Source organism: Plecotus auritus (assembly GCF_963455305.1).
Source record: "Plecotus auritus genome assembly, chromosome: 12".
NCBI lineage: Eukaryota > Metazoa > Chordata > Mammalia > Chiroptera > Vespertilionidae > Plecotus > Plecotus auritus.
The window spans coordinates 17,680,620-17,703,966 of NC_137778.1; the positions used below are offsets into that span (position 1 = coordinate 17,680,620).

The 23,347-nt window shown below is 38.6% G+C and overlaps 1 protein-coding gene across 1 annotated transcript in view; it reads right to left on the reverse strand.

Annotated features, from left to right (window-relative positions):
• HMCN1 (hemicentin 1) overlaps positions 1 to 23,347 on the reverse strand; it is a gene marked incomplete at its 5' end in the record, with an annotated part of 394,143 nt that overhangs the window by 167,053 nt on the left and 203,743 nt on the right. Inside the window, 8 exons of the mRNA XM_080648250.1 lie at positions 1,845 to 2,013; positions 2,836 to 2,995; positions 4,644 to 4,756; positions 8,245 to 8,389; positions 9,699 to 9,826; positions 11,206 to 11,301; positions 13,984 to 14,178; positions 21,310 to 21,468. Of these exons, the coding sequence (XP_080504376.1) occupies positions 1,845 to 2,013; positions 2,836 to 2,995; positions 4,644 to 4,756; positions 8,245 to 8,389; positions 9,699 to 9,826; positions 11,206 to 11,301; positions 13,984 to 14,178; positions 21,310 to 21,468 (1,165 nt within the window). The remainder of the gene's footprint in view (positions 1 to 1,844; positions 2,014 to 2,835; positions 2,996 to 4,643; positions 4,757 to 8,244; positions 8,390 to 9,698; positions 9,827 to 11,205; positions 11,302 to 13,983; positions 14,179 to 21,309; positions 21,469 to 23,347) is intronic.

The window sequence follows — 23,347 nt, forward strand, 5'->3', positions numbered from 1 at the left end:
TAAAGAAACACATGCATGTGTATATAGAGAGACATATAAAAAGACAATCACTGAAAAGTCTTGTTTGTAAAACCAAAATAAAAAAAGAAAAGAAAAAGAAAAAAGGAAAGAAATGGAAAGCAAACAAGAACATGCATGTCCATAAATAGGGAAAGGTATATACAAAATGTAGAAAATACATATGGTAGTGAAGTTAAATAAACTAAATCTATATGTATAAAAATGGGTCGACATTAAAGTAATAATAATATTATTAATATAATAATATATAATATGTTACAGTGGCAAATGAAAAACACTCAAAACAACATTTAAAACACAGGGCCTGGCCAGTGTGGCTCAGCTGGATGGAGTGTGGAGTGCCATCCTGAACACCAGAAGGTGGAGGGTTTGATTCCTGGTCAGGGCACATACCTAGGTTGTGGGTCACATCCCTGGATAGGGCATTTGTGGGTGGCAACTGATCAGTGTTTCTCTCTCACATCTATGTTTCCCTCTTCTCTCTCTGCCTGTCACTCTAAAATAAAATAAAAATTAAACACAGGAAACAATATTATGTTCTATACTATGTATGTGTAGGATGCACACCAAGTCTACGGCAGTGCTTACACCCTGGGAAGAAAGAAGAGATTAAGGAGGGGAACAATGAAACTTCAACTTCAACTTTTATCTACAAGAGTATTTCTTTCATTAGAAACTACCCAAAGCAAATATTTTTTCAAAGAAATAGTAAAATTATGCAAAGTTCTTCTTGCTTATCTTTTCTTTCATTAGTGGAAGCGAAACTACAGTAGCATGAATTTGTATCTTCATAACTATGCACCAATAAGTGTAATAGACAATAGCTAAAGGCTATAATTCTTATTCCACCAGTAACTTTTGGCATAATATTGAGTTAAAATAGTAACTGCTATCATTTTTTAGAACTAGAGACAAGGAGTGTGGAATATACATTATCTTATATAATCCTTCAGGGAAGTATTATCCCCATTTTATAAACAACAAATCTGAGGCACAGAGAGATCCAGTGGAAAAAACTGCCAAAAGTCGCAGGCAAGCTTTAAGTGGCAGAGGTAAATTTAACATCTGCATGACAACAAAGGTTGTGCTGTTAAAGGCTCTGGCATTCTGCTTCCCATGACACTTAGCTTATCAAATACTAGTAGCCCTGCACACGAATCCGTGTGCCAGTAGCTCTCTGCCACCCTCCTGTAGCTCTCCGCCTGCTGCCCTGCCCTCCTGTAGCCCCCCCCCTCCATAGCTTGCTGCCCTGCCCCCTCCTGTAGCTTTTTCCCGCCTGCTTGTAGTTCGCTGCCCCACCCTCTTGCAGATCCGAGATCTGCTCTTTATGCCCTTGGTCATTACACCTCAAGGTGTAACGGATAATTAGCATATTCCTCTCTTATTATATAGGAGGATATTGTCTCCGTGGGCCTTTACTTGTACAAGAGTTTAATCAACAAGAGTTTTACAAAACCAACCAATAAAAATCAAATCCTAAACATCAGAGTATCTATCTATTGTGTTTTATTCTCCAGTGGGATTAACAGAATCTATGTGTAATATGCATTTTGTGTCACCATGAATCTCTGTACAAATAGGCTCCATTTTAATAACCACCTTGTCAGATGCACCTGTGGAAAATTATGTTATAGCTGAGTGTTAGCGTTTCTGATACTAAAGAATGATCTAGAAGGCCTATCTAAGTTTCTATAGGCTCAAATGGACATGTGACTCACCTCAAATGAAAGTTGTTTTTTGAAACAACTGAAAAGAGGAACAGGTGCAACCCTCTACCCTGAGACATTGTCACCGTGAGTTGCAATTCATCCCAGGCCTCCTACCTCGGAGAGAATGGCGAGATGAGCTGGCTCTCTTTGGCCCAGGTGATTATGGGTGGGGGCGAGCTCTTCACTTCACAGGGGAGGGTCACCTCTTCCCCAGCAAGGGCAGCGATCTCAACAGGCTTATCGTGGGACAGTCCTCTTTGATCTCCAAACACTCTGGGCCTTACTAAAGTAAATGCATGTTTCGGAAGGGAAACAGTACATTGAAAACATTCCATTTACAATACCATGTGGACTGCAACTATTCTTAAATCATTTACAAAAAAGATACTGCTTATGTCAAAGGTTTGGAGGCATGTCTACAATTTTCCAGAAATGCATGGATTGTCAGAGCTGAAAGGAAAATGACTAGAAAGTGTCCCTTTTTAAGCTCTTCCCTGACCATGGGGAGGTCAGCTGAAATGCCCTCTCAGAGTCTGCCATCTGCGAATGGAACCCTGAAGGCGGAGCGCGAAGCAAGTCACAGCTGAAGTCTGGCTTCCATGGGCGTTTTAAGGAACTGGTGTTTCTGAAGAGGGCTGGGTGCAATGAGCATATTCCTTAAGACGAAACCACAAAATGTTTCCAAAAGGCCACACAACTACTCTCCCTTTGAATCATAATCTAAATAGGGGAGATGTTGGATGGCAGTAAGAAATATAAACATGGAGGGGGGGGCGCCGACTGGCATGGCTCAGTGGTTGAACATGGACCTATGAACCAGGAGGTCCCGATTCGATTCCCAGTCAGGACACCTGCCCCAGTTGCGGGCTCCATCCTCGGGCTTGCAGGAGGCAGCCAATCAACGACTCTCTCTCATCATTGATGTTTCTCTCTCTCCCTCTCCCTTCCTCCCTGAAATCAATAAAAAATATTTTTTGAAAAGGGATATAAACCTGGGGGAATAGTTCACTTGAGGGCATAGCCTTCTGGTAACATTATCTGGGAGAGACATGAGTTTTGGCACAGGGACAGCTTGGAAGAAAGACATTCCTCCTCCAGCACTCACCATAGACGGTCAGCTGCACTTTCCTTTTGGCGTAGCCAGCAGCATTGGTGGCGGTGCAGACATACTCCCCACTCTCCTCGCCCCCAGGTGACACCACATACAAACTCCCATCAGCCCCCGCGGAAAACTTAGCATTGCTGGTGGAAATCAGCTCGCCTTTCTGCAAAACACAACCCAGAGCGAAGTATTTTTAAGATAAAGAAAGAGTGACTTCATGTCTGGAAGAGGAAGAAAAAAATTCTCCAAGGGGGGGAAAAACACGATTGAAAGACACACGCTGATTTGAAGAAAGTTATTTGTAAGAAAGATTAAACAAATAAAGCAAAGGTGGTAGTTCTTCGTGTCCAACTATGCCCCTTTCACTCCAGAGCGACTCAGCAATGGAGGGATAATGCTGACAGTAAGGGAAGGGACAGTGCCCGTGCTAAGCCAGGCACAGTGTTGAGCACTTCTCATCAATTAACTATTTTCGCTCTCACAACAGCCTTAGGAATAGGAACTATCACAACCCCCACTTTACAGCCAGGGGGCAGTGTGGAGTCACAGTCAGTCCCTGGGAGAGCTGGCATGGAACCCCAGCAGTCAGTCTCAGGAGCCCAGATGCTGAACCTCTGGGCTTGATCTCAGCACAAAGTCCAGGCTGGAAAGAAGATTTCCACTTTATATTTTCCTAAAAAATGCCCTCACCTTCTACTAGGTAGCAGACTCTGTGCAGTTTGGGGATCAGCTTCACCGTTGTACCTTAGGGTCCAAATGCAGAACTCAACTTTTTTTTTTTTTTACTGAGGTCAACACCAACTTCTCTATATTTCAGATGTGTTTTTTTTAGATGCATAACATTAGATGGTATGACAAAGTACTTTGGTGTAGCAGTTATAATACAAATGCCACATTTCATTATCATGCCACCATTTTATATTACTTTATATCTGCCAAATTAAAATTAATTTACAGAAAATTTGCCATCTTCATGGCGGATCAAAGATGGGAAGGACATCCTCAGTAAATGGGTTTTTCCTCACTGCAAGAACACAAGTAAGAGCAGTACAATTTCAGGAGAGGGATACAGAGGGAGAATCAATGGGCTCATACGTGTGTCTTCCCGGAAGAGCAGAGTCTGGGACAAAGATTTGGGGGCAGCAAGGTTACTTGGGACGTGATCCCTAAGGGCTGGAGTGAAGCACAGAAGGACAGGAAGCTCATAAAGGGCTTCCCTGTTCTGTTCCCGCCGTGGCTGGGCTGAGGAGCTTCACTGTGCTGGGGACCCTCTGAGAAAATGGGGGGGATGCATTTCAGAAAGACTCTTCTGATGGATGAGAAGTGAGGTATTTATGTAAGACGCCTGCCCCCAACCTGAGTTATTCCCACTGCACTTCCTGGACACCTCTTGGCAGGGTGAGTGGCCTTGTGGGCTTTGGAGAAAGCCCTGAGTCCAAACACCAGAAAGGCACCTGCATGACATGTGGCCCTCGCCGAGTGCACGGAGCTGTCCACAGAGATGCCGGAAGTCGGAAGGGCTTAGGGGACGTGGCGAGGGGTAAAATGAGACTGCGACCACATGGAAGGTGCTTAGAAAGTTCCAGGGCACACGACGGTGCTCTATTAGCGTTCCCTGTCGTGTTGTGAATACCATCCAAACATCAGGCAGGTGAGTGGGATCAGAACATTTTAGGGTCCCTTCCAAGTGGTATGACTGCATAGATTTTCCTTTTCATAAGGTTTTATGGCACAGTCACAAGTTGCCTGGGTGACTAATAACATTGTTAGAGCTCGTAACATGAGCACACGTCACTCGATGTGCCCTTTACCTTGGACCAGGTGATAGACGGTTTGGGGATGCCACTGGCTTTGCAGGGTAGAGTTACTGGGATGCCTTCAATTGTGCTGAGTATCTGCTGCCCATGCTGAATGGTTGGCAGAACTGAAAAAGGAAGCAATATTCAGAATCTGAGCATCTGTCCTCTCATTTAGTGCTATAGCTTTAACGTCGAACATTTTTAGGATATCCTATTTGCAAAAATTAGCAAAGACTCAACATTTTCTGATGGAAACATAGGGTGATTTGTAAGGGAGTGTAATAAAGCAAATACAATAGTTATGATCTGAAGCATTTAATAAAAGTTTAAAATCAAGTAATAACTTGTGTGTAATAAGTTGATTTTTCTAACAAAAATAAGAGAGGACTGAGGAAAACCTTTTCCCATCATGGAAACTCAAGATAAAATTACATCCTAAGCATTGCACATTGAGCACCTATCTTTCATCATTGCCTATCACCCATTAGGCTGCAGTGAGCTGACATAAGCCTACCTCTGGAGAAATGGGCTCTTTATTTTTTAAAAAAATATATTTTATTGATTTTTTACAGAGAGTAAGGGAGAGGGATAGAGAGTTAGAAACATTGATGAGAGAGAAACATCAATCAGCTGCCTCTTGCACACCCCCTACTGGGGATGTGCCTGCAACCAAGGTACATGCCCTTGACTGGAATCGAACCTGGGACCCTTCAGTCTGCAGGCCGATGCTCTATCCATTGAGCCAAACCGGTTAGGGCAGAAACGGGCTCTTTAGACACTACACGTTAAATTTCTGTCTATACCCAAGAACCACTGAGCGAGCTACTACATTTAACCTGGAAAAAAGGGATTTTATTAAAAGGAATTCAACAGTAAAACCTGAAAGGCTTAGGAGTTTACATTTAAAAGACTAAAATAAAGGATTCTAAGTCAATGTTTTTAAGAATAACACATATTTTGACTTTAGTAGACAACTGAAGAATTAACATTATATGAGTAGAGCAAAGGAAAAGGAAGAATGCCTATCATCCCATGTTGTGTATATCTCCATTAATCATAACCAACTTGCATATAAAAGCTATCGATAATCAATGTTTGCAAAGTAATGAACTGGATTTAAAAATCTTCCATACATAAAAATTCCTAACCAGGTGCAAGAAACAATAAAAAACAACAATACCAGGCATTTGCTTTCCTTCCCATGAGAAGATGAGACTAGAGCTCAAACCCTCACTGTGTCTCGTCTTTAAGTCAAATTTTCTAGAATTATCACAGCTACTGTGCAGAAGAAATTTATCAGAACAAGAGATACCAGAGACCTCAGTGCAAAAACTTCCTTGGAAGACTTAGATTAGCTTTGCTACTATACTCATATTTTCCGAGGGCTGGGTTTATTCTTTAATTTATTCCTAAAGAATTGGCAGCAAATCCCCCAGAATGTCAGGCTACTCTCTAAAGCAAGAAATGGAATTTCCAGGATCATCATGGATTAGTCAGCTTTCAACTGTGCTGTCATTTTGTGGCCACATGGAATAAGCCATATTCTTAAATCCATATTGAGTTTGACAGCTATGAAGGAAAGTAGCAAATTTAGGCAATGTTTTCAAATCTGATGTCATCGGAGTATGCAAGAGCTGTTTCTTTCCAGATTGTCAATCTATGTAAATCAACATGACAAGTAAATGGTTTATTTCTCATTTTAATGTGCATTTATATTTACATTCATTAGCTCATTCTCTTAAGAATTGATTGAGAGTCTTTAGTGAGTATTCTTATAAGTGATGAAAGAGCAGCAATGCTTCTTAACACAAACACAGAACCTGAGACTTTTTATCACATCCAACTCAAAGACAAATCTGTGGGTTAAATGGATGCTTGGTTTAGTTAAAGTCAAATGGCTGGTTGATGTTTCTTTAACCTTATTGACTAAATCAGTTACTCATTTTGGACTAATATGGATGAAATAATGTTCAAAATGACATTTTAACCTTTTACTTGTTAAAATTTATTGCATTAGGATAAACTGTATCATTGGTCTATCTGTCTTCTTCCCACTCCTCTGATCTGACAGACATCACACAACTAATGTGTCCAAGTGAAAATGAGCCTCAGAATCCTTCTCAATACCATATTCTGGGCAGTTGATAGAAGCCAAAGGGAGATGACAGGAATGTACTTCTACACTGGATTCTCAAACCAGTCCATAAACACTCTCCAGGAAATATATGAACTGATCTTCTTTGAAAATAGTTCTACACAACTATATCCAATTCTCTCTTTCTCTCTCCATATGTATGTTTATTTAGCCAGTGGTCGGCAAACTGCGGCTCGCGAGCCACATGCGCCTCTTTGGTCCCTTGATTGTGGCTCTTCCACAAAATACCATGGCCTGGGTGAGTCTATTTTGAAGAAGTGGTGTTAGAAGAAGTTTAAGTTTAAAAAATTCGGCTCTCAAAAGAAATTTCAATCGTTGTACTGTTGATATTTGGCTGTTGACTAATGAGTTTGCCGACCACTGATTTAGACCATAACTAATTTTTTGTTATATTAGTATTTCTTCAAAATAATATTTCTTCAAGAATAACTCATATGATATTTGTGAAAATTGGTGTAAGATTGAGAAGGTAGAAGGGTCTATTTTCAATGAGAAACACAGGTGTTTTTAAAAAGATGCTCTATAAATGTCTAACCATTGCTGCATACCTGAAATTAATATAATATTGAGTGTCAACTGTAATTAAATAAATTAAAATAAATGTTTAAAAACATGATCGTTTTAAAAGAAGATGGTCTGCATCCACTGAAAATTTCTAGAGACCAAGCAAAACTTGGAAATTACTGAATTCTCCAATTTATGTCCTGAAGAAAGACTGAATTATCCACTTAAAATAAATGTTCTGTGACACTTTCATCTGTGTACACAGAACTCTTTTGTAATACCACACTTTACAAAAAGCAATGTTGCAAAGTCTTTAAAGGGAATAGACAAAAAAAAAAAAAAGTTAGGCCAGTGTCTTAAACTTTGAAGCTGTCATTTACTTATCGAGATGTAAAAAATTGGTAACTGTTAGTCATGAATGGAAAAAGCTAGCTTCTGGGTTTTCTTACTTGTGACTGTTATTTAACATGCAAAAATAAAAGGTTGTTTGGAGCACATGCAGTGACCTTTAAAAAAGCTGAGGTCATTTCTAGCTAACACACAAAGGGGTCATTCGTAAGGACATGCTGTTTCACAATCCAAAAAGAAAAGGCAATTTAAATAATATGATAAATTCAGCTTGCCTAAAATTAAAATGTATTTTTAAACGTTAACTCTTTGAGAACTGAGTTCACTTTTATCAATTAAGAAACCTCTTTCAAAAGCCCTTGGCCAGACTCAGCTAGGTGAATCTCAATCATGTCTTTCTGTGTATATAGGAAAGGATCATCTGGAAACAGCCCAAACCATGTAAATATTATTCAAGAAATGAAGCTTTTTTTTTTTTTTATTAACAATGACAATCAGGAGAGAGATCTACTTGTTTTAACTAGAGGAACAGAATTCTTTGATTTAACTATATGAACCCAGCTTTGACCATGGTTTGGAAAGAATGACAAAGGGTGTGTCTCTTACCATGAACATCCACAGTGGTCGTTTTGTTAATGGTTCCAGCAACGTTACTGGCCACACAAGTATATTCACCTCCATCCTGAAGGCGAACTCTTTCAATATGGAGACTCCCATCACTGCGTACGGTGATGTAAGGATTTTGGACCAACTTAAAGAAAAAAAATCCATTTTTAATTAAAAAGGCAATGTTGCCTAAGCCAAAATGGAATCTGCTCTTTTTCAACTGGGTCATTAGATGTCTTACGAAATAGCAAAATATTTTAACATCCTTAAGTGAAAAATGTTGAGCAAAAACGTTACCAAGGGTGGTCTCAATTGTATGTCATGCTGATATACCACCAAACTTGATACCAGTTAACATCTGTGAGAGCTGTGCACACACTGGAAAAAGGAGGGAAAAGACAGAGATGCTGCTTGTTTGTTGTTTCTGTAATTTTTATTATTACTCAGGACCCACATTTCCTTCGTATTTTGACTTTTGGATTAATTTGTTCTTTTGCAAGAAGTCCTTACGATCACTTGCAAGCCATTCGATATTTTTATTTTGGCCAATTAGGCACTTATTCAATGGGCACTTGCTCTCAACACCCACCCTTTTCAGTGACAGCTGCATATATTAAAGACAATGTATGAGACGGGAAGAGTGTCACAGAGGCTGGCAATGTTTTCTGCTGCCAAAACAGTCACCTCCTTACTCTGTAGCATTTATGCATTTTGCTTCATCACAGGAGACCTTAGTGCTCAATCAGTATCATCCTACGTAAGGAGGGTATTTCTTATGGATTGAGGTATACTCATTTTCTCAGGTTTTATGCAAATATAAACCTAGTCCATGGGCTCAATTCACTTCTTATTGGTACTTTAAGAAGAGAGTGAGTCTAACTGCTCTAGAAAATGGAAGAAAAATGCTGTGAACTAGGTGGAAGTGTATTGCCATAGATAGCAAGTTACAGAAAAAATCCACAGAAATGAGAAAATCTTTCATATCCTTTCATAATTAAAAGGTATACCCTAAAAAAATGACACAAAATAGATTCCCACTTTAAAATAGTTCACAATAAAAGATATAATGTTTAAAGTTAATAATAAAGATTAATATATAAAATGGAAGAATATTTATGAGTATATTAATATTTCATTGCCTTACAAAGAAGTACATAAAATATTTAAATGCTATGAAAATAAATTCATACTTGTTTAAGTTTTTACAAATTCTGAAAGGAATGTATTTTATTAAATTTAATGCAAAATTGTAAAAATTACACTAATGACTATTTCTCCATCTTATTAATTCCAAAGTCACATGAATTGCATAAACATGTTAATACTGGAGTTTTAGTGCACTTACAAAATATGTTTTTTGCAAATTGATCAAATTGAAATTTCAATGGTTGGACTACACTGCCTCTTACTCAGGAAAATGAGAAGGCGAGTGCGTGTGTTTAAAATGTTCTTACCATGGCTGAATTCTTAGTCCACCGGCGTTCTGGAATGGGATTCCCAGCCAGTAGAGCGCAAGGCAAAGTAAGCTGCTGTCCTTCAATGACACTGGTCACTGAAGGGCTGATTCCAATGAGTGGAGCAACTGAGTCAGAGAGAGCACAGGCGCTAAGAACTCTCTTTCACCCAAAAGAAGGCAAACCCTTGCTTTATAGGCCAATATGCCCACTCATTAAGATATCTTAAAAATAACTTTTCAGGAACAAAAATTTAAACATGTAAATGGGTATGAACTAGAAAATAGAGATAAAGGGCCCTTCTAAGCCGAGAGAATGGCAAGAGGACAGGTATTCATACAGGAGTAAGAAAGTAAAATAGAACACACCTATCGCATGGGAGGCCAGGAAGGCCAAGCTAAGTATTCAACAGACAGATGGAGAGTGGCTGAAAGCATTTATAAATAGAAAAGAGGAATCACCAGAACCATTTTCAGGAAATACTAATCTGTTTCTATGTCGTTTGCTTGTTTATTATGTCCATTAGATTCCACGTAGAAGAGAAATCACATGGTATGTGTCTTTCTCTGTCTGACATATTTCACTGAGCATTATACTCTCAAGGTCAATCCATGCTGTCGCCAAAGATAAGAGTTCCTTCTGCAAATCACGAAGAGGACTTATTGGAGAAGGGAAAACTTATTGAAAAAGGGATGCGATTGGTGAGGGGGCTGTCATTTGGTAGACCAAATGAAATGAGGGGGACTCCCTGAGATGGCATGGTAAAGAAGTATTGTAAAGATCTCCTTTTCTAGAAATCAATGAGTAAATCTGACATAAGTCAAAGCAAAACCCATAAGAGATTCTACTTGGACATGTACACTTAAGTACATGTAGATGAGTAAAGGGAGAGTCACAAGTTTATGAAAGTGCATGGATGAGGAGCATGCACTGACAGATTTAAAATTCACACTGACTACTGCAGTGAAAACAATGTAGAACTTGTGCATAAATGAGTCCCGAGGAATAAAGGTAGGGGTACAAACGCAGCATGTGACCAAATGGACATTTTCATCCGTGGGAAGAGAATATTCAATAAGAGAAATTGAAACACATGTCTTAGTACTTAGAAATCTACTATATTATATTCTTACTTTATATCATACACAAAAATAACTCCATGTGAGCTAAAATAATAAATCTGCAAAAGGTAAACAAAAAGAACTCCACTACTATAATATGTGTGGGCATGTGTATGTGTATTTATATTTAGACTTAATTTATTGAAATTGATCTTCATTTCTTCACATGAAAGATAAGGAGCTTGGAGCAGATGATCGCTAAGATTCTTTTCGGTTCTAACATCTTATGAAATATGAAATACAGTGGGGGAGGGAAGGTTAATCTAGTAAATCAGATATTCACCTGTTTCTCTAAAATATAAAAGTGGTACAGGCAAGAGATGATGTAGCAAATGAAGTCTGATGATTCTGAAGAGTGTGGTGTCTAAGCAGTTAACGGATCTTACCAAGTCCTGTCACTGTTATTGTTGTCTGGGACTGGATCTTTCCAAACTGGTTTTCAGCTTCACAGATGTAGGTTCCTTTATCACTTGCCCATAAGTCTGAAAATAAGAGATCATTTACTCATTCAACACCATCCCTGGAGCATCAATTATGTGCTAGGCACAGTGCTGAGAGCTGTGGGTGGATAAATTGCTACTGCCTTCTGGTAGTTCCCATTCTAGGGGAGGAGACATACACGGCAGCCAACATTCATACAACAGCGTGATACGTGCTGTAATATGAGTTCCAAATGAGCTGTGGGAGCAGAGAGGGGAGTGACTGATGATGGCAAGGGGGCAAGTGAAGGAAGGCTTAACAGAGTTGTACCTTAAACAGCAGGTAGAGTAGAGGGAGGGCAGTCCAAACCCAATAGGCTGCAAAGGCAAAAACATGACTTAAAAAATTAAGGCCTATTCAGAGAATGGGAAGCTGCACCACCTCCCTGGGGGCATTCTGGAGGCTGTAGGAGAGATTTCTTTAGTCGGCCAATGGATGAAGGAGTCTGTTGGCATTTAGTGGTCAAACACTAGGGAGCTAATGCGTGGAGCAGATTCACAAAAGGAATAATTCTCCCAAGTCCAGCAAGACTTCTGAAGGTCCAACAGGAAGCTCATGGATTTGAAGACTTTGTTTATAATTATAGTCTAAGCCTACAACCTAATTCTGTGTAAGTAGGAGGAAGAAGGTACTTTTGCAAGAATTATCCACCATTTGAGGAAATCACTTCACCAGTTTGGAGTTGCTGAGTCATCAATCCCATACTCCTGCATCAGTCTACATTTAAGCTGTCAAATTCATGGCGATGTACATGAATGTGTATGCATATTGTATACATGTTACCAGCATATTCACACAGTAATTGAAATACCTATCACTGTAATAAAATTACTTTCCTTTATTTTCCTTTGTGCTACATTTTGGATATTAAAATTATTTTTATAATGTAGGAGAGATCAAATAAATGGCATTTTTTTCAGGATAATAAAAGGGATATTACAAAATATTTTTAATTAGGAGGGTTTTAGGGGACTAGGGTGAGGACCCCTGGGTTATAGGTTGTGTGGATACAGTCGGGAGACTGAACCTGAAGAGGTAGCTGGTGCCTTATAAAGAGTGTGGTTTTGTCCTGTGAGCAATAGGGGAGGCAAGAGAAGATTTTCAATAGGGGAATGATTGTCATCTTTGCAAGGATCATGACAAAACAAGTTCAGCTTAATCTATTGATAAGGTTTTGACAGAGAACGATGTAGCTTTCCATTATTAATAGCCCCACCACCTCTCAAGTAACAAGCAGTGACACCAATCCTACTCCTCTGTTAACCAGAAGCATACTGACGGCCGAAGAGTATTTGGGAAACTCAGGCAGTACCCATTCTCAACAATAGCAAACCTTCATTTGCAAAGGACAATACAGCACATCACTGGTTCATAAAGCATAAATTGCTTCTAAGCCAGGTATTTTTTATATTATCAACACTTGGACTAATTTGTACAGAAATACCACATACTACTGAGAACTAAGTATCTAATCACTAGTTTCCTGCCCGATGATTTAATCTGGACAACTGGGAACTCAATGGTCAATACATTGCCCTCTTTGATTCTCCCTGTTCTTTCACCTCCTCTAATTGAGGAGTTGTTTGCAGGTCTAATTTGTTTCCCTCTGGCCTGCTTCTCATCCCACCATCACCCTACCTGCATAACTATGTGAGCCTCATCCCTCTCTCTCATCTCTCCTCCTATCCTGCACAGGAGTTTTTCTGAAACAGTATTTTCTTGCCTATGAAGATTGGGGCGGGGCAGGGGGAGGAGCCTCTCTTTTCAATCTCATTAAAGGCATTTGTCACCTGCACATTTCAGGTCCTGCACAATGTGACCCAACCGCACTTCCGTGGCCATCCACTCAGGTGGTGGATTGTAAAATGCCTAGGTTAGGGGCCCCATATTTGATGTCTGTTTTCACCACAGAGCCTAGTACAGAGCAGAACACTTAAGCACCTGTAATTAGACAGTTGTACTTGTATTTGAAAGTTTAAGTCGCTAATGTACATTTCATATTGGTACTAAACCTGGAATCAATTATTGGAAGCTTGATACAAAATACTCAAAACATGCAATTACTTTTTAAAAAACCACTTGATCATCTAAATGTTGTTACTCCTGTGGGGCCACCATCCAAATAGTCTATTTTAGAAAGTACACAGTGTTTGTAAATATCAGAATGCTTAATAGTTTACAGTTAGATCTTTTGCATGTTGAAGTATTTGACATTTTATTTTAATCTTTTGCTCCAGGTAGATATAGCTTTTAATCAAGAAGCTTCCATAGGGTATAGGTTCCCTATGCATGTGTTTATGTATTATTTGGCCAAAATAATTAACATTCACTAACTACCAGTAATATTTTACCTTCCTCTACAATAGTTGCTCCAGGAGTCAATAAAATGTGATCACTTATCCACCCAGAAACCCAGGTGGCTCTATTTGCAATAGGGAATGAGTTATGTGGAAGTCAGATTGCTTCTTGAGCCTTTCTGATATGACATACATTTAAATAATATAATTCATTTATGACAATTCCTAAATATAAGAGTCCAATACTAGTTTAAAGTAAAATGCAACCAACATCATTGGGTTGGCAAGATTAATTCGCTATTTTAAACTTAGCAACCCCTATGGATAAAACATGAATGTATAATCTATATGTAAAACTTGAATAAAAATATATTTCCTTTAACCTACTTGAAATAAAGAGAGCTCCTGTTCTTAGTTGGCTGATGGAACTCACTGAAAAGGGTCTTGAGAAGATCGGCATGTTGTCTAATCTTCGCCACTTAATCTTTGGTTCTGGATAGCCCTGGACATAGCAAGGTAAAGTCACATTTGAACCAATTTCCATAGACACGTCAGCCGGTTCTTGTATGAAAACTGGAGGTGCTAAAAGATATTTAGAACAACAACAACAACAAAGGTCATTGGGATAATACACAGGCACATTACATATAAATTTAATTATTAAACTGTAAACACAGTGAATGTGAATCAAACCACTGTTCATATGTTATGAATTTACCATTTTAATATTCCTATCTGCTATTGAATTAGCAGATGTTTCTTTTTCCTCTATAAATGAAAAGGCCCAAAGAACCTCAACCACCTATTTAAAGTGACGATGAAGAGTGAGAATTTAAGTCAAAATTACTTCTTACTCCTCTTAGTGAAAATTTTAAGTGAACTTAATTTATAGCAGAGTTCATTCTTCAACAGATATATAACAAGCTAACAGTATTTAATCTCAAATCATATCCATTCTGTCACATTCTTTCTTTGCAACTATTTTTTCTTCACATTTTTGGGTTAAAGACATTTAGGCTTGAGAATTAATAATACAAATTAAAGTAACAGATCATAGTATTTGATAAAGAAAGTAAAGAGTGCTTAAAATCTTAGAGTTAAGAGATGATTCAGAAATTATAAAAGTATAGATAAGAAGGCTATAATTATCCACGTAACTCAGGTAACCACCATAAGCCTGCAGGAAGAATTGGAAACATGTGAGGCTCACCTTGGAAAACACAGAATGTAATATAGAAAGGATGCTAAGGCCGAATAGATGAGGCTCTCATTATGTCCTCCAGAACTATGAGCAATGATGTTTGAGACACCAGGCAAGAAGAAATATATATGATACTGTGATACTATTGGAGGTAATTCATGAAACTTGATCATGTAGGACCTCTAAGAGATACCTCTCCTTTATAATGTCAAGGTTAAATACTCATTAGGAATTAAAACAACTTTTACTTACAGAGCTAGGGATGGGTGTTAAGTGATTTCCATTAATTATCTCATTTAATCTTCACAATATAGGAGCTAGGTACTCTTATTACTCTTATTTATAGATGAAGAAACTGAGACCCAGATAGTTAATTTGCTAAGTGCCAGATGGAGTTGAACACTGGAGCTAGGATTGAAAACCAGGTTGATCCGACTTCAGAGTGGCAATTCTTTGTCATGTTATTAGCCTCTCCTTTTCTATGGGTTCTTAAAACTGCCCATAGTTACTAGTAAGCTGTTTGGCAGGCTAATTAAAATAATAAAGGTACAGAGATCACCTCTTTCCTTCCCAAAGGGAAGTCTGGGACTGGGATGTACATTTGTCTTCCGAGCAGCACTAATGCTTTATTGGCCTGGGATAAAGAACCTTCTCTAACTTTGCAGCCTCATCTCCCATTAGGTTCCTACACAAATCCTATTCTCTGGACAATCAGAACTCTTCACTCTTCTCCAAACAAGGATTGATCTTTCTCATAGAGGCACCGGTGTTACTGCCATCCCTTTCAAAGGCAACGTCTGCCCTTGATCTTGGCTCTTGAAATATTGACAGTTCTGTAATCCAGTTCAAAAGGCCCCTCCTCAGTGCCATCTCTTATCATTCAAATGAATGTAATTCTTCCCTCTTGAGGTTTCAGAGAACTCATTCTGTACCACTCATGGCAATGGCCATATTCATTCTTTTATTAGACTAGACGTTTGATTTCCCCTTCAGGGTTTATTTTTGCAACCCTATTTTCATCTTTCATAGCAACTAACATAGAACTATGTGCATTATATATGGCTGCCAGATCTTTGTGAATGATCCAATCAGTATTAAAACACTTTAACAAGAATTGTGTTTGTGTATGTGTAATGATGATAATAACAACCTTGATCCAGTGCATTTTAACTTGCATTTCTCAAGAAAAATGACAATTTCAGAACCTAAAAAAATAAATAAAATTAAGTTAAATACCACAGTTAAGTAATGTGTTTTTAAAAATTAGCAGCAGTGTATCTGTTTAAATTTTTTTTTTCAGGCCCATAATATGGTTTTTTAAATTGACTCAAGAGAGGAAGGGAGAGGGAGAGATAGAAACATCAATGATGAGAGAAAATAATTGATCTGTTGCTTCCTGCACGCCCCTTCCTGGGGATCGATTCTCCAACCCAAGCATGTGTTGATCCATGAACCAGAAGGTCAAGGTCTGACCAGGAATAGAACCTTGACCTTCTGGCTCATGGATCAACACTCAACCACTGAGCCACACTGACCAGGCTAGATTTTTCTTAATCCATCTATATGGGAATTTGGTTTATAAAAATAATAGGCAAAATAAAAATGTTTTAAAAATAGTTTCTAAATTAACTCATTGTTTGCTTATTCTGGGTGGATAAGGCCTAATTACTTTTCTCTGGAGTGATAGCAGTCAATTATTCTAGAGGTAGTTGCTTTTCTGAAAAACAGAGATTAAATGTAAAAGTCTCAGGATGAGTCAGGCTCAGAGTGGGCATAGCTGAATGTGGAGATGGGATGGAAAACAAATTCCAGAAGAACAAAAAGATATGCAAAAGCCTGGGATCAACCAAGTACTTGGGAAGAAATCAAGCTTGCCTGACACAAGAGAACAGAGCCATCAGTGGAAATGGAGACAAATTAGAATGTTCAGAACTAAGAACGCCAAAACAAACTGGAATATAAATGCGTAAGTGGAGATCAAGCTGTGCCCATAAAACTCACTTAAGACAGGAGGAGTCATCTGGGGAGAAGCAGCTTCGGAAACAGCGTCAGGTACAAGACAAGCACTGGGTCAGGGAATAACGTGCCGGTAGCAGAAAACGAGGCAAACGAGAGAACCAGGCGCTAACCAGGTAAGCAGCCAAGACATCATCAGGGACAAGTGAAGCTCACAAAATAAGCAAACTCCTACCTCAGGCCAAGAAGCCGCCTAAATACTTCCTACTCCTGAGTGTGGCCAATTCGGACTCCAAGTGAATAACTTTGGGCGGATGGGAAAGAGATTAAGAAACGGGGGAAAGGGAGCAGAAGTGACTGTACTACAAATACTGGACTTGCTCCGAGGAGGCTGAGATGCTTACAGAAGTTACAGCCCACTCGGTGGTTTCAGGTGGCAGTTCCACTGCTTCTTGGTCCGTAAACTTGGAAAATGACTTTACCTCCCCCAGTCTAAATTTCTCCATAAACAAAAGGGGAGAGTAGCATTTCTTACCCCATGTTGTTAAAAGAGAGAATGCTTATTAATCATTTAGCAAGTAGTTACACCCAAATAGTAGTTACCATTGGGCATAAATATTGTAGAGTTAATTTATGAAGTCATAGTTGTGGAGTTTAACGTATCCATTGTTAATTTCGATTTTGGCTACGGCATAGATAGTCTGGCAGGATCATGTTGAATCCTCTGTGATCCCCGAAATACTTGTGTATAGGTACCTTGACCATTGCTCAGGGTTAATGCACGTAGAGCTTTGTCACTTACAGATAAATACAACTGTGTGCACACCTTATTGTGAAAATATGAAAGTTACAAACAAATTGACCATCTTGCTCTAAAACTTATTCCATAAAGTGATTCTAGTTCCTTTAGCGATAATTAATCTCCACTATGGCAACTCTTGCATTATATTAGTCAAACAGATTTTTCTTGCCTAACATGGCTGAACACGCTGTTTTGTTTCTACCAAACCACAAAAAATGAAACCACAGTCTACGACGCAAACCCTGTGTGGTGTGGAATGCTGCAAATAAAACTGCTGCCAGGCCAGCTTTGTGTTTGATGTGGCCAATCTTCTTTTCTTCCAAACGACTTCACAATCCACTACCTCTTTTTCAAACGGATGAAAAGCACTGGTAACTTTCCCCGTTGACCTGAAATGTCCACAACTTAAAGCCATATAATGAGAAATACAAAAAAGAGACTCACTACAAGAAGCTAGAACTTAAGAATAATATTAAACAGTCTTTTTAGAACAATGTAAAATAAAAAATTTTTGATGTCGTATAATTGATGTGCAGTAATGGGCCCACAAAGACGATCTGAAAACACAATTACATGATATGGATAAAAGCATGTTTTTCTTCTTAAGTCATAAGCTACTGAGATTTATGCCCCATTGCCTTGGAACTCAAATGAATAGTTTTATGCACTAATAATATTAGTACTTAACTCGTCTCAAGACTTTAAAAAAATTAGTGAAAACAATGACTTTCGTATTAAAAGCCCAATGTTTAATCTTAAACACTATGCCACTATTATATATGCATTTCTTTATTATTTGCCAAGACTCAAAGAATCCAAATGACCACTCAGGTTGTGAAGTTAACATTCACCTATTGCTACATGTCCCATTAAGCAGCTTCAAAGAACAGCAGTAACCACTGATATGCTAAATGCACATGGGTAATGATGTCTCATTTCATCTTTACAACCAACCCATCAGGTAGGTACTTTTAAATGCCAGACAGAAACCCAGTTTCCAGAGTCCATTCTCTTGGCCTCTATATAACATTCTGGAGAAATTTTGTTGTTGTTTTTGTTGTTTGTTTGCTTTTAACTCTAATAGTGATAACCACAACCACCACCATGACTGTTAATTTGCACAGATCTTGGCAGTAACATCCTGTATCTCCTAGGATACGGAACAATAGTTTTATGTGGATAATCAAACTTTGTAAGCTACAACGATCAGGACTTCAATGGTGAATGAGGAAATAGTTCAGGCATGACAGAAACATGAGGGGCTGACATTAATATTACTTGACAATTGTTAACAATAATCAGCGTTACAGTAAGTAAATAATTGAGTTTATGTTAGTGGTTTCAACAGAACAGTTGATGAAATAAATAGTTGAGAAAGCCACTGACTTAGAAAGGGGCATCTTGAATATGAGTGAAGATAAAAAAAAATTCAGTTTAAGGAATAAAGGATAGAAACAAAACATTCCTTAGGATGTTTTCTAATCCAACGCAAGTCGCTCCAGCAGACAGCCCTAATCCTTATATGGTTTATCGATACTCAGAAGAGAGAACCTGGGAAGTCCAGAAGCTAAAAAGATTATCAAGAAGGAAGTAAGTAAGCAAAGTAACATGTGTTAGATATTTAATTTTCTATCTTGGAGGAGGATGAGCGTGTCCTTCCCTTTTTTGCTGGGAACAATTACTGAGGCTCTTTCCTTTTTCCTAGACTCTGGTTGAGAACCGCTGCTGTATAGCCTAAAACCATTGGAAAACACAGATATTTACATTACGATTCATAACAGTAGCAAAATTACAGTTATGAAGTAGCAATGAAAATAATTTTATGGTTGGGGGTCACCACAACATGAGGAACTGTATTAAAGGGTCGCGGCATTAGAAAGGTTGAGAACCACTGCTCTAGAGCTAGATAGCTCTAAAAGAATGATGTCTGCCAGAAGGGAGAAACAGAACTAGAACATATAGAGCATTGAAATGTATTTTGTAGATTTCTTGAAAACAAGAATTCTGTACCTAGTGACCTTCCTCATTTGGACCTTACAATATTTTTACTGATTTTTAGAGAGAGAGGCACATCAATCTTGCATGCCCCCTACTGGGGATCGAGCTGGCAACCTGGGCATGTGCCCTGATCTTGAAGGGAATAGAACCAGCGACCTTTGGTGCACAGAACGACAGCACAACCGAGACACACCGGCCAGGGCTGGACTTGACATTTCTAAAAGCATTACTTGTGTTTTACACTCTGCCGGTGGATTCAATACCCTCCACCCAGAGATTCCGATCTTATTTCCAAGGCACTTCTCTTAACAACCATACACATCTTGCTATGCCCTAGGCCAGTGGTCGGCAAACTGTGGCTCGCGAGCCACATGCGGCTCTTTGGCCCCTTGAGTGTGGCTCTTCCACAAAATACCATGGCCTGGGCGAGTCTATTCTGAAGAAGTGGCGTTAGAAGTTTAAGTTTAAAAAATTTGGCTCTCAAAAGAAATTCCAATCGTTGTACTGTTGATATTTGGCTCTGCTGACTAGTGAGTTTGCCGACCACTGCCCTAGGCAGATCCTACATGGTCTTTGTGGCCACTTCCAGTTCTGTGGATTCTAGTCCAAGGTCAAAATCACCAAGAAGACAGTGTTCACCAAACAGCCTAGGGACAAGGGGACCATAAAAGATCCCAAGAGGAAAAATTCAGTTTATATGAAACAAAATATTAAGCTTAGAGGGCCATGATTTTCACTCAACTAAAATGCTTTATGTTATTTTATCCTAAAAATGCATTTTCTTTATAGTGCCTAACTTTTGCAAAAACAAACAACAAAAACAGCTTTGGCATGAAAATCCTGATACATAAGTGAAAGTACAACTTAATGAATGTCATATTTTATAAGTCTAAGTATCTGTTAAAATGAAGCTGCCACATTCTTTTGCATACAAAGCAAGCTCTGTTTTCTTTCAAGTGTTACCACCCTGTGTAAAATTCCCCCCCGAGAAACGTGAATGGAGAGGCAAAGGAGGGAGAATGAACTTCTTGAGAAAGCTGACCTTACTTGTCACGCATATGCAGCATCCTTCACATTGTGATTGACATTTATTTGCAGTCAGCACTTTACTTTATACACTAAGGAGTCATTGCTAGTGAATTTTTTAAAAAGGTAAAAGCGCCATCTGCTACCTTTGCTGTCATCAACCTCTCCAAATTATGTCTAGGGCCGAAGTCTAATTTATGGCCTCCAGATGTTATTACTTAGGAACTTGGTGTCAGAATGAATGATTCTGGATTGGAAAATATCTGGCAGTCATTGATATACCAAGGAAGTCTACAGTCTCTGAAGTCAGCCAACCTGGGTTCCACTATTCAGGCTCTTACGGATAGATATGTCTGTGTGCACGCATTATCTCTGTGACCCTAATCAAGTTGCTTAGCCAACTAATGCCTCCATTTCCTTAATTATATAATGAAGATAATTATAGTATCTTCCTCTTAAAATTGTTATGAGTGTTTATGGAGATAAGCTATATAAGTTCTTAGCACAGTGCATCGCCCCTAGAAAGCACTTGGTAAGTGCTAATTACCATTATTATTTTAACCATCTTAAAATAAATGATTACCATTATTATTTTAACCATCTTAAAATAATAATGGCATTGCCTTTCTGAAAAGTATTTCCAGCCAATTGTTTCAAAGTTACGAGCACAGGGGGAAAAATAGCAGAACAATTTCAAAACAAGTTTGTTTATCAGAGCAGGGATGCTTACAGCCAACATCCAGAGTTATCTTGCCAGTTGCTCTTCCAGCTTCGTTGACAGCTACACATGTGTAATCACCAGCATCGAGATCCTGAGTTTCTGGAATCTTCAAAAGTCCCAAGAGAGGATCAATAATGAGAAAAGTTGAGGGCCTCAGCTCAAGATCCCCTAAGTCAAAACAAAGGGAGAACATTAAACACTAACCTATTTACATAGCTTGCTATTCATTTGATTTCAAAACTTCTAAAGAAAACTGAATGTAAAGTTTTTAAATACAAGTGTCTGGCACAATGTAGACACTTAAACCATGTTTTTGCAATGAAAGAATGAAGTGTTTCTTGGCACTGAGCTGATTAGTCTGTATAATTCTATGAGCTAACCTATGGCCAAAAATCTGGTCCTGCATGAATTACGTATAATTATTTCCTACGGCACATGTATCTAAATAAGAACAAATTCTTTGAAGCTACATTGGGGGACTTGGAAAGGAGCCGGCTGTCACCGTGGCTGTGTTAAGTAAGAAGGGTATGAGGAATGGGAAGATGAAGGTTGAAAGGAGATTTCTACCATCTATTTGGCAGGATGAATTTCAGTTACCCAGGAAATTTCAGTTAGCCATAGGTGTTCTTAGTTTGGTTAATGACCAGGTTTTGGTTTGATAAATGCTATTAGATTTTGGGTAAGCTGCCTGAGAGGATTCTGAGAGGGTAAAGAGGAGCTTGTTGGTAGAAGAATGCATGAGAAACTTCTGACAGTAGCCAAAGAGAGGTATTGTCATATCAGTTTCCCAGGATACCTCTGCTAAATCTGTATTATTCAGCAAAGTTCTTTTAAGTTGGAGTTATGGGGTTTTTGGAAGAAGCAGGTAGAGGATACATGTATGGGGGATGGTACTACATATTGGGTTTGACTTCAGTGTGAGGATAGGATGACTCAAGAAAGCTTCATTATGTCTGAGTTACCTGTATGTGCTGTGTCCATGCAACACCTCAAGTCCCCTGAGAACCCTTCCTGTTTGAAGGCTGGTAATCCCTCAACAAATCTATAAGTTAGGTTAACCTCGCCTTACGATTCCCCCCCTCCAGGCTGTCTCCTCTCTTAAGAAAGTAATTAATCAGAATGACCAGTATCATTAAAAATTGCCCAGTATTGGATATTTAATGCCAGCTTAGTGTTTATATATTTAATTTGTTTTTGTAAAGGGTCATATCAAACTCTTTGTGGAAGTACTGAAAACTTCCCGGGGATTTTAAGGCCATTGCTCTTTGGGTTTTATAACATGGCCAGCTGTCTGAAAAGATATTCTCCAACATGTCACACAGTAGCCTAGCCATGTGCCTTGGGCCTGAGGCCCATAGAAGTAACTCCCTTAGCTTCTAATGGGCAAAGAAAACCCTCCAATAGTCATTCTCTGGGACATTATAAAAAACTCCCATCAACAGATTCAGGGCAACAAACAGACAATTCTCTTTTTGTTTTTATAATTTTGGGAGGAGAAGAGGTCAAAGAAGCCATAAATTTAAAAACACAAAAAAATTACATTAGCAACTGCCAATGCCAAAAATGAAGTATTTTCAGCATTCCAATATTTAAAACCCCAATCATCCCTTTAAGCTTGCTACTACATACCAGGCGAGAAAGAGAAGCAACTAAAGGCTTGTCTATGTGCCTTTGGGAAATTTTCATAAATAAAAGCAGATGATGTTGACATAAACTTTCTTCCCACTAAGGGAGGATGCAATGTGACCTAGCTGTTCAACAGGAATTAAAATATTTGGACTAAAATGCATTTAGATTTTTGGAATTTATTTCTCCCTTATTTCTTCTGTATATGTCAGAGAACATTACAGGATGAAATAAAGACCTTTTTGCTAGTCTCCTTTTTTTTTTTTCTTTTCAAAATAACATTCTTTGAAGAATAGCAGTAATGAAACAAAATACTAAGTGGAAAACACTGGTTAATCAAGTTTGCATTTTGATCACATTTTAAGAATCTCTCCTTTCTTGATTTCTACTGAAAAATTAGTCATCAAATTATTGAGGAGCC